This window comes from Aethalodelphis obliquidens, unplaced genomic scaffold (assembly GCF_003676395.1).
Source record: "Aethalodelphis obliquidens isolate GAN/ISIS:26980383/991018 unplaced genomic scaffold, ASM367639v1 scaffold34, whole genome shotgun sequence".
NCBI classification, from domain to species: Eukaryota; Metazoa; Chordata; class Mammalia; order Artiodactyla; family Delphinidae; genus Aethalodelphis; species Aethalodelphis obliquidens.
Window position 1 is genome coordinate 20352574 of NW_020837978.1, and position 17872 is coordinate 20370445.

The window sequence follows — 17872 nt, forward strand, 5'->3', positions numbered from 1 at the left end:
CACATAGTAAAACAAAAATAAATTACAAGAAGGGTTATTCATCCAGTAAAGTGTCCAGATGAAAGCTTTTGGTGATAAATTTCGTTTTAATTCACAGCTCTGAAGGCTAAGTTTTGCTTTATTTGGGGGACAGAATTGAATAGTTTTGGCCAGAGGTTGAAAACGTCTCTTCTGTCCTTTCTTTGTGGGGAAATGTTTTCTTGGTGATCAGTTTCTTCCATGGCACTGTTGAGTAACTGACTTCAGGAAGTACAAGGCAGGTTAATTTTTTTGTTTTTCCTGAGATTTTGGCTGCCAGGCACCCTCAATTCATTCATGTTGCCAAGACCCCATTTCTGAAGTCTGCCAGAGTGGAGGACCCTTTGTGTAATAATCTGTTACGTTTTTATCAAAAGTGAATTTAGTTTTTTCGTTTTCAAAAAACTGAACAGTACTGGCCCCAGTTATGCCTTTCATTCCATTAGCACTTAGCAAGGGTGTTTCTTTAATAAAGAAGAAATATAATATATTTATGAGTTGTGGATGCCTAGGAAACTAAAACAAAACATTTCATCAAGAAAAAAAGAAGCTAGTAACTTAGTCTGGGATTAGGTAAAAAATACTTTAACTGAACAATCTTGTATCTGAGACTTTAGTCCTTTTTACCTTTAATCCTGCTTTCTTTGTTTAAAATAAATGCTCAAACATGACTTTATTCACCTTTATTCTAACTTAGGAGCTTCACGTTTTATTACTTTCATTACTTGAGGGTGTGATAGTTCTATTTCTAGAGAAAAGTATTGTTGCATTATTTATTCTTTTTTGTCTACCTTCCTTTTTAAAAGGAAGTTTATGATTAAGGAATGAACAGATGGGTGTGTGTCACCAGTAGTGTAAAATAATTGTTCCATTCTGGCCTTTCATTTGGTTGTAGGCATTTACAATTTTATGTGGTGTTCCAGGTGTGTCTGACACAAAAGAAAATATTGAAAGTTTAGAAATTATCATTTTCTCAAAGAACAAAGCAAAACAACTCAAGTCAACCTGAGTGAAACAAATTTGAAGTTTAACTTTGATCTAACAGATATTTTCAGCATGATTTGGGGATATATATATCCATTTTTAAACATTGTCGTAGCAGATACTTTGCTGAGTGAAAAAATACGTGAAAGAATTGGTCATGAGTAGTCAGTGATAACTCTTGTCAATATTTAAAATAAGAATCTGGTGTCCTTTCCTCTTCCATACCTAGTTTTTTTTAAAGACTTAACTTTTTTAGAGTAGTTTTAGGTTCACAGCACAATTGAGAGAAATGTAGAGAGATTTCATATATTCCCTGGGCCCACATAGGCATAGCCTCCCTTGTTATCAACATCCATCAGCAGAATTAAGACATTTGTTACGATTGATGACCCTCCATTAATGCATCGTAATCACCCAAAGTCCATAGTTTTCATTAGGGTTCACTCTTGGTGTTGAATGGGTTTGGACAAATGTATCATGACATGCATCCCTCATTATAGTATAGTATCATGCAGAGTATTTTCACTGCCTGAAAAATTCTGTGTTCTACCTGTTGATCCTTCCTCCCCATGCACCCCCATACCCAACCCCTGGCAATCACTGGTCTTTCTACTGTCTCCAGAGTTTTGCCTTTTCCAGAATTTCGTGTAGTTTTCAACTACTATGGGTAAATACCAAGGCGTGTGATTGCTGAATTACATGGTAACAATAAGTTTAGTTTTATAAGGAATCACCAAACTGTCTTCCAGAGCAGCTGTCCCATTTTGCATTCCCACCAGCAATGAGTGAGCGTTCCTCTTGCTCCACATCCTGGAACATTTGATGTTGTCAGTGTTCCAGATTTTGGCCATCCTAATAGGTGTGTAGTAGTATCTCGTTGTTTTAATTTGCATTTCCCTGATGACATATGATGTAGAGCATCTTTTCATATGCTTATTTGCCACCTGTATATCTTCTTTGGTGAGATATCTATTAAGATCTTTGGCTCATTTTTTGATTAGGTTGTTTATTTTCTTACTGTGGAGTTTTAAGAGTTCTTGTATATTTTGAATAACAGTCCTTTATCAGATGTGCCTTTTGCAAAGATTTCCTCTCAGTCTCTGGCTTGTCTTCTCATTCTCTTGACATTGTCCTTTGCAGAGCAGAACTTGTTGATTTTTTTAAACTAATTTATATTGGAATATAGTTGATTTACAATGTTGTGTTAGTTTCTGCTGTACAGCAAAGTGCATCAGTTATACATATACATACAGCCACTCTTTTTTAGATTCTTTTCCCATATAGGCCATTATAGAGTGTTGAGTAGTTTCCTGTGACATACAGTAGGTTCTTATTATCTAATTTATATATAGTAGTGCGTCAATCCCAATCTCCCAATTTATCCTTCCCCCCTCCTTGGTAACCAATAGAACTTTTTAATTTTAATGAAGTCCAGCTTATCAATCATTTCTTTCATGGACTGTGCCCTTGCTGTTGTATCTAAAAAGTCATTGCCACCCACAGACATCTAGATTTTCTCCTCTGTTATTTTCCGTACCTAATTTTCTGAAGGAACTTTTTTCATTGAAGTATAATGTACATTGATAAAAGTTTGTAAATCCCGTAATGAATTTTTACAAAGAGGATGCTCTTATGCAACCTCTACAAAGATCAAGAAATAGGACATTACCAGCACTACACAAGCTTCTCTTTTGTTTTGCCCCACCCTTCCCCTCCACCACCCGGAAAAGATAACTACTATTCTGACTTCTGTTATGATAGATTAGCTTTATTTATTCTGGTACCTCACCACTATAGAATTATATAATACATACTCTTTTATATTTGTCTTCTTTTGCTTTTCTTTGTTGAGAGGTTTTTAATAATAGATTTATTATTTTCTTAAATAGAGATTATTTCTTCTTATGTAAATTTTGCCAAGTTGTATTTTTCATGTGGAATTTCTTCTAAAATGATACATTTTTTGATCTGTAGATTTTTTTATACCCTTCAGTTCTATTTGTAGTGTCTGCAGGATGGCTACTAGCATTCTGTTTTCATTTCTGATTTATATAATTTGATTTGATCCTTTTCTTTCTCTCTCTTTTTTATTTTTATTTATTTATTTATTTATTTTGCGGTACACAGGCCTCTCACTGTTGTGGCCTCTCCCGTTGTGGAGCACAGGCTCCGGACGCGCAGGCTCAGTGGCCATGGCTCACGGGCCCAGCCGCTCTGCGGCATGTGGGATCTTCCCAGACCGGGGCACGAACCCGTGTCCCCTGCATCGGCAGGCGGACTCTCAACCACTGCGCCACCAGGGAAGCCCTCTCTCTCTTTTTTAAAGTCTTGCTGGGATTTATTAATTTTATTGGTTTTTTTTTTGAAGAACAAGCTTTGTTAAATTTACTTATTTTATGGCTGCTTTCTGTTTAATGATGTCTTCTCTCTGTTATTTCTTTCCTTCTGTTTATAGGGATGGAGTGAGGATAAATTTGCTGTTTTTTTTTTTTTTAACACATCTTGAGATGGATACTTTGATAATTAGTTTCCAGCTTTTCTTCTTTAGTCACATGTATTTAGGAGTATAGACTTCACTCTAAGGAGGGCTTGAGTTGTATACCCAAAATTTGATGTCATAATTTTTAAAATTTAAATAAAAATTTTAAAAAGATTTCCATTGTGATTTTTTTTCTTGGACTCATTTGTTATGTAGGAATATATTGCTTAAGTTCTAATTATTGGGGGATTTTTCTAACTGTAATTTTTAAAATAATTCCTATCTTAATTCCATAGTAATGGTAGCAGTTAGAGAACATACTAATAGTTTGAAAATATACTCTGTATGATTTCACAGAAGTTAAGGAATATACTGTTTGTTGAGACTTGCTTTATGACTCAGTAGATGGTCACTTTTGGTAAATTTTCCTTGTGTATTTTGAAGAAATATATTCTGTAGTTATTAAGTACAGTGTTTTAAATATATCAAATAGATTTTTTTCAGTATGCTCTTGATATCTTGTATATTTTATAGCTTTTTTGGTCCATTTATCAGCTACTGACATAGATGTGTTTAAAAATCTCCCTCTATTGAGTGTGTGTGTGTGTGTGTGTGTGTACACACACATATATATATATATATATAATAATACGTGTATTTTCTTTTTTTGCCATTAGATTTACTTTATATATTTTGAGACTGTGATGTTCAGATTGTGCAGATTTAAAATTATTACATCTTCTTCATTAAAGAAATATCTCATTTATCTCTAGTAATACTTCTTAAAATCTAACTTGTTTTATATTATTACAGATAAACTAGCTTTCTTTTGGTTAGATTTGCAGCATATATCTTTTTCCATGCTTTTAGGTTCACTTTGGAATACATGCATTTCTAAGTGTGTCTCTCAAAACCATCTGATATTATTGTTTAGCTAATCCATCTTTGACTTTTAGTCTGAATACTTAGTACATTTATATTTAATGTAATTATTGATTTATTTGTGTGACAATCTACTGTATATCTGTTTTCTCTTTATCACTTTTTTTTGTTGTTCCCTTTTCCTTTTTTTGACTTTTGGATTAATAAAGTTTTCAAAATTTCTCCATCTTTTTCCTCTCTCCCCTCCCACCCCAATACATTTTACAAGAATGTATTGACTAAATATCAGTCCTGTTCCCTCTCTGCAATTAATATTATGGATTAACATTTTCAAATCTCTAGAAATATTTTTAATTAAAAGACCTGTTTAACATTATTTAATCCAGTGATTGTCAAACTTATTTTGGAAATGCTGTGCGAGATAGGACCTGTGGTCCTATCTGTGGAAATGCTGTGGTCTCTCAGGACCCTACCATCCTTGGGGAAATGCCCATCTAGAAGCTTCATCAAGCTGAATGACGTTTAGGTTATTGCTAGAGTAGTACGTATTAATTGATAAAATTTATATGTAATTTGGGGTTATGTGATAGGGCAGCAGCCAGCACGGTTGTTCCTTATTGGTGCCTGGAGTTTGGGACCATACAGTTAATACTGTTTTAGGATTCTTCCCAAAACATGCCCCCTGGGAAGGTGATAACTCAGATACAGCAGGAGGTTGGTTGAAGGACCTGTTGGAAGAGCATACATTCATCTATTACTTATTTCCTCCCAGAAAAGAGTTCATTACAGTCCTTGGGCGAGTGAGCTGGTTTTCACAGTAGCCCACTCTGGCCATTAAATTTACAGACCACCGGATTTTTATTACTGTACATTCCTTGGGATTAATTTTATGTTACCAAACGTAGGTTAAAGGTAGTTTAAAACATGCTCTGTTGCTTTGTCTGAGGTTGTTAGCCATAAGCCAATTAAATATTGGAAGTCATCTGCTTAAAGTGAAGCCGTTATCTGAAGAGTTAACATCACATTGTTTTTCTTGACAATAATTAAATAGCATGCATCCGTTCACCCAGAAGAGTGATCAGCTCATTAAGACACAGGTTAAAAAGAAAAGAGTGGAAATTATATCACTCTTCCCAAGGCTATTTGCATTTGAAATAGCACTATGAGGAAAGGATAATACTTGGTCCAAAGAAAAACATCTCTAATGGTAAAGTTTCGATAATTGCGCTTTTCTCTTACCCTATAGATAGGACTGAAAGTAAAGGAGGCATGATGGTAGATGATTAGAAAACAGTGTCTAACATTAGAAAGAAAAAATGATCACTTTAATTGGAATCAAAGTTAACTTTCAGGCATTGTAAAACAAATGCAATCCTAACAACTTAAAAATTCTAACAATCCCCCTTTTCCCTTTCTTTCTCAGGTGTGTCGTCTTTAAGTATTCAGTTTGCCAAACTCCCAAAGGGATTAAAGCATTTAAATTTATCTAAAACCTCATTGTCACCTAAAGGTACAGTATATCTTATTTACTTAACTGTGTCTATAATATTTCTGCTGCCCCATGGTACCTTACATAGTTAGAATTAATACTTGTTGTGTATCTGCATTTAAAAATGTAGTTGACCCTTGAACAATGTGCTTTGAACTTCCCGGGTCCACTTACATGCATATATTTTTCAACAGTAAATACTACAGTAGTACACGGTCCACAGTTGGTTAAATCTGTGGAAGTGGAGGAACCGTGGATACAGAGAGCTGACGATTAGTTACACGCAGATTAATCCCCACGTTGTTCAGGGGTCATCTGTATGTGTATTATAGTACTCTGGAAGTTTTAAGATAAAGAAGTTATCTGATTGGACTTCTGGTGTTCTAAAGTGAAATGCTTTCAGAGTAGAGAATAATTTTCAGGTATGCCTGTGGTCTCCAACTTTTTAAACTCTGAGTCAGGGAACGCTCACCTGGCTGCTTCCTGCCTCACATTCCTAGAGGTAGCTGGTTGTGTTTTGCTGTTTTTTTGTTTTTGATTTAGCAATGTTTTGTTTGTTTTTATTGAAGTATAATTGACTTACAACACTCTGTTAGGTCCAAGTGCATGAGATAGCGATTCGATATTTCTCTACATGACAAAATGGTCACTACTGGTTGTGTTTTTCTTGGTTCATCCTTGGAAAGACATCAGCCATCCCCACTTCCCCGTTCCCCCTTCCCCTCCAGATGGACTGTCTGCTGCACAGAAAACAGTTGGGCCTAACTGCCCAGTCCCAGTCACCACTGTAGCTCTACCTGCTCTATTTCCTGTCCTGGAAATTGCCTTTCCTTCCCCAGGTTCTTTCCTGACTCCACTCACCATCCTCTCAGTTTTTCAGTTTTGTTCTTATTTTGCTACATCAGCACCGTTACAATAATAATTAAAATCTCCCTGCATACGCCGTGCCTTTGTATACACTTCGTATTCTGCTTGAAAAACTTGTCTTTCATCTTGTATAGGGAAAACCTCCATTCTTGCCTGCCTTCTGTGTTTCTCTTTCCTGTGCATCTCCTTTACTAATCACACAAAACATCTCACTTCTGACACCTCTGGTCACCAGATGTGTGGCAGTTTTTCCCTCACAACAGGCAATTCTCTGTGACACCACCTGGGTGGCCTACAGTTCAGCTCGGTATCTACCTGGAGATGGCACGAGATCCTGCAGGTTAAGGGCTCAGTCCCACAAGACTGCCATGCCCCCCGACCGCCTTTAGATACCAGTTCACACGCCCAGGTTATCAGAGGTTCCAAAGACCCCCCTCCTTGAGTTTGATTAATCTGCTAGAGTGGTCCACAGAACTCAGGGAAACGCCTACTTACCTTTACTAGTTTATTAAAGGGTATGATAAAGGATACAGATGAACAGCCGGATGAAGAGATATTTAGGGCGAGGTCTGGGGGGTCCTGAGCCCAGGAGCTTCTGTTCCTGTGGAGTCGGGGCGTGTCACTCTCCTGGTGTGGATGTGTCCATCAACCTGGAAGCTCTCCGGAACCCATACGTTGGGATGTTCATGGAGGCCGCATCACGTAGGCGTGGTCAGTTATTCACTGCATTTCCAGGCCCTCTCCCTTTTCTGCAGAAGTGTTGATGGGTGGGGGTGGGGCTTCTCAGCATGGCTTGGTCTTCCTGGTGACCAGCCCCCATCCAGGAGCCCACCAGGGTTACCTCATTAGAGCAAAAGATGCTGCTGATGCTCTTACCACCTAAGAATTTACAGGAGTTTAAGGAGACCTGGGTCAGTGTCAGGGTCAAAGACAAATATTAGAACAAGGGATGTTTCTAGTGCTCTTATCACCTAGGAAATTACAAGGGTTTGAGGAGCTCTGTGCCAGGAACGGGCATGGGAGGCAGAGACCCATATATATTTTCTCTTATCTCACACATCTCCAAATATTCTTGGAGAGCTTCAGTTTATTTTATAAAACCCTCGTCTGTGATCATCTCTTCTGAGACGTCTTATTCCTGAGGCCTCAACAGAATCAATTTCTCGTTCCTTTCTAGATCATATCTAACATTATTGTATAAATGTGGTGTCTTCCCTACTTGAAGGGGGCTCTCCTTGCAGCCTCTGTATCTCTCATCTCCGTATCTCCAGCACCTGGCATAGTGCCTGGACCATTGTGGGTGTTCGGTGAAAGTTTCTTGAATTGAATAATTTCCCATTCCTTAACTATATCACTATGTTTTGAGGGCAGTATGTGTAGCAATGGCTGGTTCTCTTGCAGATTGCCTAGGTTTGAATCCTAACTTTTTTGCTTACTATAAATTTGCTTTTACAATCTCTTGGTTGTACCTGCCTCATTTGTAATATGGAAATACGAGCATCTGCTTCATCAGAGGTGTGGGATTAAATGGGTTAATACGCATACAGTGCAGTTTTTGGCACAAAGGGCCGTGCTGTCCCTGCCGCCATCATCTTCTTCCTCTTCCTTCTCCCCTCTCCTCCCTCTCCCTCTCCTCCTCCTCTCCTTCCTCCCTCCCTCCCTCCCTCCCTCCCTCCCACCCTCCCTCCTCCCCTCCCTCCCTCCCTCCCACCTTCCCTCCCTCCCGCCCGCCCTCTCCCTTCCCTCCCTCCTCCCCCTCCCTCCCTCCCACCCTCCCTCCTCCCCTCCCTCCCTCCCTCCTGCCTTCCCTCCCTCCCTCCTCCCCTCTCTCTGTTGTGTGTTTTTATATGCTTTTATTTCGCCTGGGACAACCGCAGTGTCACACCTACGAATCTGGTGAATGACTGCTGCTCCTGGAAGATTCAGTTTCTGTCTCATTTTCTCTTTGAAGCCTCTCAGACAGCCTCCTCTCACCACACCCTGTGGGACTAGATGTTCCCTTCTCTGTGTTCCACAGCACAGGAATTTGTAAATTCCTCAGTTTTAGTGCGTCTCCCATTGTATTTTGGTTGTGTCCTAGCCTGGGAGGTTCTGGATGGTAAGGGCTTTGCCTCATTCATTGCCATGTCCCTGGCACCCAACACACTGGAAGTTCTCACTAAATGTGTCGTGGATGCGTGGGTGAAGCAAAGTGGTCCTGGAATGGTTTTCTGTCCATCTAGTCATACTTTATTCTGACCATACAGTTTCACTGAGTGATTTGAAATTGGGGGTGGTTCCATATGTCCCATGATTTTTTATGTGCACACATTTGTACCCACATGTTTAAGATGAAGGCATAAAAGCAACTTTCCAAAGGGAAACATTTCCCTGGGAGCCAGTGTTTTCTGTCTTGTTGCCTGAAGCCATCTACAGATCTTAAAGCTAAGTGTGTGTGGTCCCTTTTTGTTATCACTCTTCTACCTCAGCAAATTAGTTTCATAAAAACCTTTTTTTTCTGATGATTATCGATGCATTGCATATTTATGGTAAAGATTTAGAAGATACTGAAAAGTATAAACGAGAAAGCAAAGATTACTTGTAATGCCAGTACCAAGCCATTACAAGACTGTCACTGTTGACAACTTGGTACCCATCCTTCCACACTGTTTTCTGCCTGTACATAGTTTATTTATATACATACCTACAAAAAACACTTACATGCATATATGCGATTATACTGTGCTTACTATCGCATAAGCTTCCTCCCCTGCCCCCTGTAGTAAATTGTGATCATTTATGTCAGTAAATACTTGGTCCTCTTTCAAAGGCTATGCCATAGTTCAGTGTATGCAAAATGTTCCCTAATTTATTTAAATGATCTGTTGTACATTTAGATCATTTAAAATTCTTCAGTAGTGCAAAGAACACTAAAATGACTTCTATATCCAGTTAATGGTCATGTGTTAATTTCTTCTTTAGGATAAATTCCTGTAAGTAGAATTGCTAGATCAGAGTTTGCAAACATTTTTGTTTGTTTGTTTTGCTGTATGCGGGCCTCTCACTGTTGTGGCCTCTCCCGTTGAGGAGCACAGGCTCCGGACGCGCAGGCTCAGCGGCCATGGCTCACGGGCCCAGCCGCTCCGCGGCATGTGGGATCTTCCCGGATCGGGGCACGAACCCGTGTCCCCTGTATTGGCAGGCGGACTCTCAACCACTGCACCACCAGGGAAGCCCAAGAGTTTGCAAACATTTTTAAAAGCTTTTTCTGATATTTATTGTCGAGTTGTCCTCCAAGTATTTCATATAACCCTCTTTACACTCTCACTGTCAGTAGATATTGTTCTCTTTTTTAATTGTTTATCAAGCATATGAACAAAAGTATTCTGATATTTTAATTTTAGTTTCTTCAGTTATTGCTTAAGTAGCTTTTCCCGCCTTGTTCCTTAGTCACTTGTATTTCTTTTGGAGGAAATTGCTAGTCCCCCCTCCTCTGTTACTGTTCTGTTTAGAGTGTCAATTTTTTTCTTTATTCATTTGAATTCTCCACACATTAAAATGTTAATCATTTATTATGTGCTTCATAAGTCTAACTCTTTTTTTAGGTAGAGGTTTTTTTGTTTTTAAACTTGATTATATTTATTTAACTTATTTGTTAATTACTATAAGACAGATAGAGGGTTGCTGTGATCATTGATCCTTCTGAGGGCAGGTTTGGCTTCTGAGGCACCTGAGTGCCACCCACTCACTGATGCCCTGTCCCTTCCAGTGTGATGAGAGTGGGCAGAGTCCCTAGGCAGAGCTGGGTTCCTCAACTTCCTTGTGAATCAGGACAGCTCCCCATGCCCTATACCCTTTACAAATAAAGATCAACACCTTTATCTCTTCTCTGCAATAAAATGTGTTTGAGAATTAATATTGTTTTATAACGTGACCCAAAGAATTTTAAGTTGCCCTTCCTAAGATGTATATCTTGAAATGTTGTTTTTTTAAAAAATTGATTTCTTAAAGGTTTTCAGTATTCTTGCAGACTGTCACAAAGGATCTGAAAGGTTTTGCAGGTTCAGAATAACTCAGATTAAATGGCAGTTTTAAGCTTTTGCTGAATTTGACTCACATTTGTATTTTTGTTCAACGAAAACATTTATATTCATGGCTCATAATTCAAGACAGATTTTTTTTTTTTTAATCTGCCCATGACATCCACACTGTCTCCAAATATCCTTTCTCTTCCTCAGATGTTAGCTAAGTGATAGTTTTCTGGATTTCTAGTAAATGTCCTGCTGGTTGCCAGATTATGTCAATGCAGGGCCATCTGGTACCACCTTTCTCCAGCTGTAAACACTCCAATAATAAATATGAAGAATGGTCAAAATCACTAGACAACCAGAATCGACAATAGCATGAAAATCTGTGCCTAGTTTGGGTTGGAAGAGCCCTGATTTTTTCCATCCTACATTTTTGTGATTTCCTGCTATTAGTGTGTTATTAACACAGGCCTCATGTGGATGTAGGCTCCAGAGGTGGGGGAGGAAATCCTTCATTCTGTTTCAGTAGCTTGAAGCTGATCATGATAACATGATTCTCTCCCAGTTCTATTCAAATGTTGGCCAACTGCCAAGCGCCCACACTTGGCAAGGAGCGTTTTGCTGTCAAGGCTAATTTCACCTTCTAATTTCGGAATTTATTTATTGAGTTTTGTTATACCCCACTAGGGACATAATTTTAAAAATGATTTTCTTGATGAGAGTCTGATATTTTCCACAGGTTTTGGACTCGATTATTCCATTTCAGAATGCATTGATACTACCAATAACAGGACAAACTGAAGGGAGTTGGTCATTTAAACAATCCTAGAAGTTTCCTCCAGAAATTAACCTTTTCTGTGGGCCATTGCGAGTTCCTTTTATCTAACACAATTAATCAAATCTCTGCCTCCTTCACTGCAAAGCTCTTGTCTCTTACCTCTTTGATAGTATTGACGTCGCTAGATTATGATTATTCAACTGTCTGGGTCTCCCACTGGACTGGCTTTGAGAGGGTAAAAAGGTATCCCCTGGGTCTCAGAAGCCCACGCCTTGGTATACAGTAGGCCTTAAATAAAGATTTGTTGTATTGAATAAATACTCGTGTAGCACTGGCTTTTCATCCTGGAATTTAGTTAGCTTCTTTCGTGGTGGTCTTTGAACTTTTTGAGGGCAAAGAATGGGTCTTATTTACACATATCTCCCGAATCCCCAGCATTTGATAAACACGTTATGAGCGCTTAATACATGTTGAGTTGATGGCCAAGAAATTCTTCCATGTACTTAAGTAAAACATTTTCCCCTCTCTGCCTCTGAGTCTTCTCTCTACAAACCCAAATGGACACTCACCATCAAGAAATGGCTCAGTAGCCTTTATTGGACACACACTGGAGTTGGTTCTCTGTAACTCTCCAAAGCTGAAGGATGAGGTAGTGACCCCTCCATGAGTGCCATGCACCAAACATTCTAAACGTGGAGCAGAGTACTTGTAACCCTCAGCTTTTTTTTTTTCTTGGAGTGCCTCCTTGGGTCCTGCAGCCATGACCAGTTCTGGCCTGACCCTCGCCCCTTATCCTGATGAAAGGCTCTGTCCATGTGCAGGCAAAAACCCCGTTCCCTGTTTCCCTTTCGGGTGGTTAAGATAGGCTGGGATTTTCACGAAGAATTTTACTGAAAAACAAGAAAAACAGAACGATTTATGAAAGTATACCCACCTTAGAAATAGCCGTATTTCCAAAATATACGATTTAGAACCATGGACTTTCAGTAGAAACATGAAGGGCTTTGCAGTATCCATATCCCAGTTATCTGAAGAATAATCATCAGTGATAATTGTGTGTATTGACCTCTTTGAATCCCAGGGAGGGACCAGCCTCTTCTGGGCTCCCATTTTGAAGTGACCTGATGAAAATCTACCCACCAAAAGTTCCTGACTAACAGGCCTGTTTCAATTCCTGTTACCCACAGATAGTAGACCATACCTCTCTCTGCACAGAATAATCTTACCCTCCTCCTGTGTTCATTCTTTGTTTTTTGAGGTGGTATTATCAGTTTATTTCAGTTGACTTGAACCATTTATGTTATGTATATAAATAGTGTGTAGAGTGTTCATTATCAGTTTTTCCTTTTGATTGCTTCTTCCATGGTGTACATGTCATTAGCTCTTTGTAAAGTCCATTTCAATCTAAATTTTGCCTTGAGTATATAATATGTTAAGTAGAGCAGTACATTCCTGTATTAACTTCCAAGTACTTTCAATAGCCTAAAGTATCTGAATTTGCATCTGCATGCTTTCAATACTGTACATCAAGGCAAGAATCACCTGGCAGGATTAAGAGAAGGACGAAAATGCTCAGTTAGACTGCTTGCGTCATTTTAAGACTTCAAAGTAAAATCCTTTCCCTCCACATCATTAGAAGTAGAGCAAAATGAAGTTGATTCTGTTTCTTTCTCCTACTCGGTGAGTTGGTCGTGTCTGTGACTAACCTGTTCTTCCTGTCAGAAGACCATCCTAGAGCTGCCTTTTGGGGACAGGGCTTATGGTTAACCTCAGTCCTGCAAGTTGGTGGGGCTGCTAGACCATTTAAAGAAACTCACAAACCTCATTTTGGTTCCTGGAGTGGAAACTGAGCCTGGATCTCATCAATGTTGCAGGGGTGAATAGCCTTTCTCAGTCACTCAGTGCCAACCTGTTGACCGCCACCACTCTTAACCATCTGGACCTCTCAGGGAACATCCTTCGCGGAGATGACCTCTCGGTAGGTTTTCTTTTCCTTACTGCCATCTTCAAAGAAGCTGTACTTACTAACCCTGGAATAATTTCGAAACATATTTCCCCACATCTCCCTTTATCATGACACCTTCAAATCATTTAGTCATGAGCTTATGAAGAGTTTTAGAGAAATGTTCCAGAGCCTTCCTTTACTAAGTGTAGAGATTTTATCCCCCCTCACTTAAGATTGTTGAAGTTTAAATTCTTTTTGGAAATACTTTTTCTGAAAGAATTTTTTTCTCCACTTCAAAACATTATTGCACCTGTTAAAATTGCCTGATAAGAAAGATTGGAAACGTAAAATGAATTATTTCATCATTAAATAATATTGTTAAGAAGACTGGTGGCTTTTTAAAAACATGGTTTGTGATGGAAAGGGGATATTGGGATGAACTTCAGTCCCATATTCCATGATTACAGTAGAGAGGGGGACGGTTAGGAGTCAGCTGGGGCCACTCTTGAAAGTTTGATTGTGAAGGCAAAAAGTTTCCCCTCAACTATAACAAGATTTTTCATGCAGCTGAATCAGTAATATAAATGTTTGGCAGATCTTATTGATACAGTGAATTAGGTATGATCTCATTGCCAGATGGGGTGAATGGTCCCCTCTAGTCACAGGATAGAATTTAGAAGAAATGCTCCCTTACCAATGGGGTGGGACCCACAGCACATGGACCTCTTCAAAGGACCTTAATTTACATTTCATTGCTTTATGGGAGTGAAAAACACTGTGACATGTATTCTCATTTCTCTTCTGTTTTCCTTTCCCTGTAAGACAGGGAATGTTGCCACAGCCCTCTTTGTAGTTATTTTCCTCTCCCTTACACTTGAACTCATTTACATAATATTAGTACTTGCTTCCTGGTGTGCCGTGACTTTTTCAGTGTGTTGTCCAATTGTAGTTGTCACTTTCACTGATGATTCATAAATCTGCTCCCTCCCAAGATGAAACAAGGAGTCCGATGTGAAACCACCCAAACATTACAGTGACAAACTAGCAGGATAGAGAGAAAGGTAAAAGAAGAGCCTGAAGATTAAACAAGAAGGGTGCTAACATAGGGGCATTGATAGTCACCCAAGACAGCAAAGTAGCCAGCCAGGAGCCCTGTCCCAGCTCGCCTTTGGGGAAGGGCAAGTGGAATGATGAAGCCGAGTGACAGTGGGCTTCTAGCCCCGACAGGCTGAGGTTCTGAGAGCCATTCAGCAGGTGCAGGGAGGGGCTTACCTGGCCCTGTGCTTTCCAGGAGAGCAGCCTAGCAGGGACTGCTGGAGAAGTGTTGGCCAGGTTGGGTCTTGTCACCACTTGAGGGTGACTAGAGCTTCCCCAGCTGGTGGCCAGGAGTAAACTCACAGGGCCAGGCAAAGACAGAGAGTCAGATCTTCATTAAGTCAGAACAAGATTAGTTTTCTGAATCAGAACTTTTCATAATACAGTACATTGTATGTCTGGTTATTCTAAAACATTTACAGGCCAGTCTTTTGCTATTCTGAATTCCTTGGTCAAGAGTTTTCTCAAGCATCTATAGCTAAGCTGCTACACTTACGAGTCTTTGCCAAGCACTAGGACCTCTCAATGTAAGCTTGTTTGTTTTTTGCAAGTATCTCGTGGCATCCAGTGAAGCAAAGCAGAATTCAGCTGTTTGCCTGGTGGCAGGAGCTGGGATTTGGTGGCTATTGGTGGATACTGGCGCCACCTGCTCACACAGGGCTATTAGAGAATAACAGTTCATTTTATTGTTTGGATAGCCTTGCATGGGGATGAGGGTATAGTCTAGGCATTGTGACACTCTAGAAACCGGAGGGTCTTAGTTATAAGTGAGATTAAGAAAAAAATAAAAAGCCTAATAGTGCTGTCAGGCCCTTTCTTGTTAGATTTTGGAAGTAACTAAGGATAGAAAAATTATTTTCTTGAACTGAAGAGAGTGTAGCCCGAGACCACCATCCTTGTGGTTCAAATTCAAATTAGTGGCTCCTTAAACACTTTCAAAAGTGATTAGCATTTTGATAGGGTGGCTGCAATTCAGGTGGTATTTCAATCTCAGCAGTTAAAATTAATTAGCACTGTTCCAAATTGTGTAATAAAAATGGAGCTAATCAGGAAAACTGAGCCATGTGTAACAAAAAGGGGGTTTGGTAGCCAGGACTCCATTTGGCCTTTTTAAAACTTAAACATACTTTAAAATATTCTTTGGGATTTTGCTCTCAAGGAAGGTAATGGGATGACAGAAAATTCTGCCATTCTCTTGGGAAGAGTAGAGGAGGATCCTCAGTGGATGTGGGCAACTTGATTTTAAAATATTAACATCGTGTGTGCACGCGCGAGTGTGTGCATGTGTGTTTCTGGATCCTAACATATTTGGTTTTTGCTTTTTATTCAAGTCCATGTACAGTTTTTTGGCCCAGCCAAATGCCATTGCTCATCTGGATTTGTCCAATACAGAATGTTCCCTGGACATGGTAATATTTTTTTATATTGCTCGGGGGGGTCTCAAATATGGGGGTCCCATATTTAGATGGGAAACAGTGGGCTTTCTTCCCAATAAAATATTCTCCGAGTCCTAGAAATATTTGAAAATAAGAGAGCCTTGTTTCTTTCCCAGGTCTGTGGAGCTCTTCTCCGTGGCTGCCTTCAGTATTTAGCTGTGCTCAATCTCTCCAGAACTGTCTTTTCTCACCGGTATGGATTTATTCCTGCTATCATTCTCATCTAGGAGTGTCTTTCTCTCAGAGAAAGTTGTAGTGAGATGAAAACAGAGTGATAAAGGGTGAATGTTGTGCATGAATGGGGATGGTCCTAAATCATTATCTATGAATATTAGACCTTGAAAGTTCAAGTTTTTGTTATATCTTTTTTCCCTGCAGGACAATGTTATTATCAATAACTCCAGACTGCCTATATGAACGATGTAATAATGTACTATTTCTCATATGTGGACAGGCATTCTCTCTTAATATGGTAAAGACCCTTTTAGAAACTTCTATGGGTGTTTCTCAATAATGCACTTTGAATGAAGTATCAACTGTGTCTGGGAGATAAAGAGAATCGTCACCCCAGAGCTCATGCATTCTGATTTGTAGAAGTGGAGGGCCCGCCTAAGTACCTCACTTCTACCTTCCCGACTTAGAATTGTTTGCAAAATCAGGCAGTAGATTAGAAGCAAAAGTATTCACACACAGCAGCAACTTAGAATGGCAGAATGCAGAAAAATTATGAAGAGTACATGGGTTATGTAACTGGAATTCTGGAACCATCTAGTGTATTAATACAGTTCAACACTTAGCATTTGTAATTATTACCACAAGTCGTAAACAATATTTTAGTCATTATATGCTCTTTAATAACATGGAGAATTGCTTAATGTTAGAAATACCTCCTTTTTTATTGGTTAACTTTTTGAAAACTTTACATATTCAAAGGGATAACAGTCACTTGTTTGGAAAATTCACAATCCAGCATGCTTTATTCTACAATTATGCCTCATAGTGAGTTATTCTATATTTTAAAGTATTCTTGGTCCATTACTTCTACAGTATGTAAATGTCTAAGATAGCAAAAATATGCCACGTATACCTCAATAGGATAAGATCAGAGAGAGTAAAATGTAGGAGATAAAATGGTGGAAGAAGTTGAGAGTTTTCTAAGATACTTTATTTCAAAGGCCTTAGAGGGTATTAACTTGACCACCCAGACCACTCATGTATTTGAAGTCAGCTTATGAAGCCATGCTTTGGTGGAGTTATAATAGACTGAGGAACGGGGTTAGAAATGATATCATAGGTGATAAGGATTTTCATCTAATCAGCTCTTTTGAATTCATACTACTGTGAATTCTGTGATGACTGGTCCTAAGTAGAGCTATTAAACTTATAGAGCTGGAATTGTGCTAACAAATTTCCTTGTCTTCCAAATGAGAGGCTGTGATTAAACTGTTTGGTACCCACTACCTTACCTAGATATAACCATAGAAAGCCCTTAGTAATTACGTAGAAATTGCTGCATTTACACTGAGTTGTGGATTGTTAGCCAGGCTATTCATACTTTGGTTCACAGATAGTTTCATAAGTGTAGCAGTCAGGATAGGTCAGATTGTTCCAGTAACAAATGATCCCCCCAACCCACCACCCTCTCCACAGCTTTCAGCAACAGCAGTTTTGCGACGTGTGCCTTATGGGTTAGCCACATCACTCTGGGAGGCAGAGCAGCCTCTTTCTAGTACGTTGACAGTCACATAGTAGAGGAGAAAGAATCATGGTAAAACTTGTCTCTGGAAATCGCACACATCACTTCCACTCACATCCCATTGTACTTCAGGGAATACAAGGCAGGTTCATTTTTTTGTTTTTCCTGAGATTTTGGCTGCTAGCCACCCTCAATT

The 17872-nt window shown here is 39.3% G+C and overlaps 1 protein-coding gene across 7 annotated transcripts in view; it reads left to right on the top strand.

Moving 5' to 3' along the window:
* The window catches only part of CARMIL1 (capping protein regulator and myosin 1 linker 1), a 315566-nt gene that overhangs the window by 184219 nt on the left and 113475 nt on the right, over positions 1-17872 (top strand). For all 7 annotated transcript variants that reach the window (XR_003437580.1, XR_003437579.1, XM_027128538.1 and 4 more), the window contains exons 12-15: positions 5787-5873; positions 13379-13482; positions 15876-15953; positions 16097-16173. Coding sequence is in view for 5 of the 7 variants with exons in the window: in XM_027128538.1 (XP_026984339.1) it covers positions 5787-5873; positions 13379-13482; positions 15876-15953; positions 16097-16173 (346 nt within the window). In the remaining 2 variants the exon portion in view is untranslated. The remainder of the gene's footprint in view (positions 1-5786; positions 5874-13378; positions 13483-15875; positions 15954-16096; positions 16174-17872) is intronic.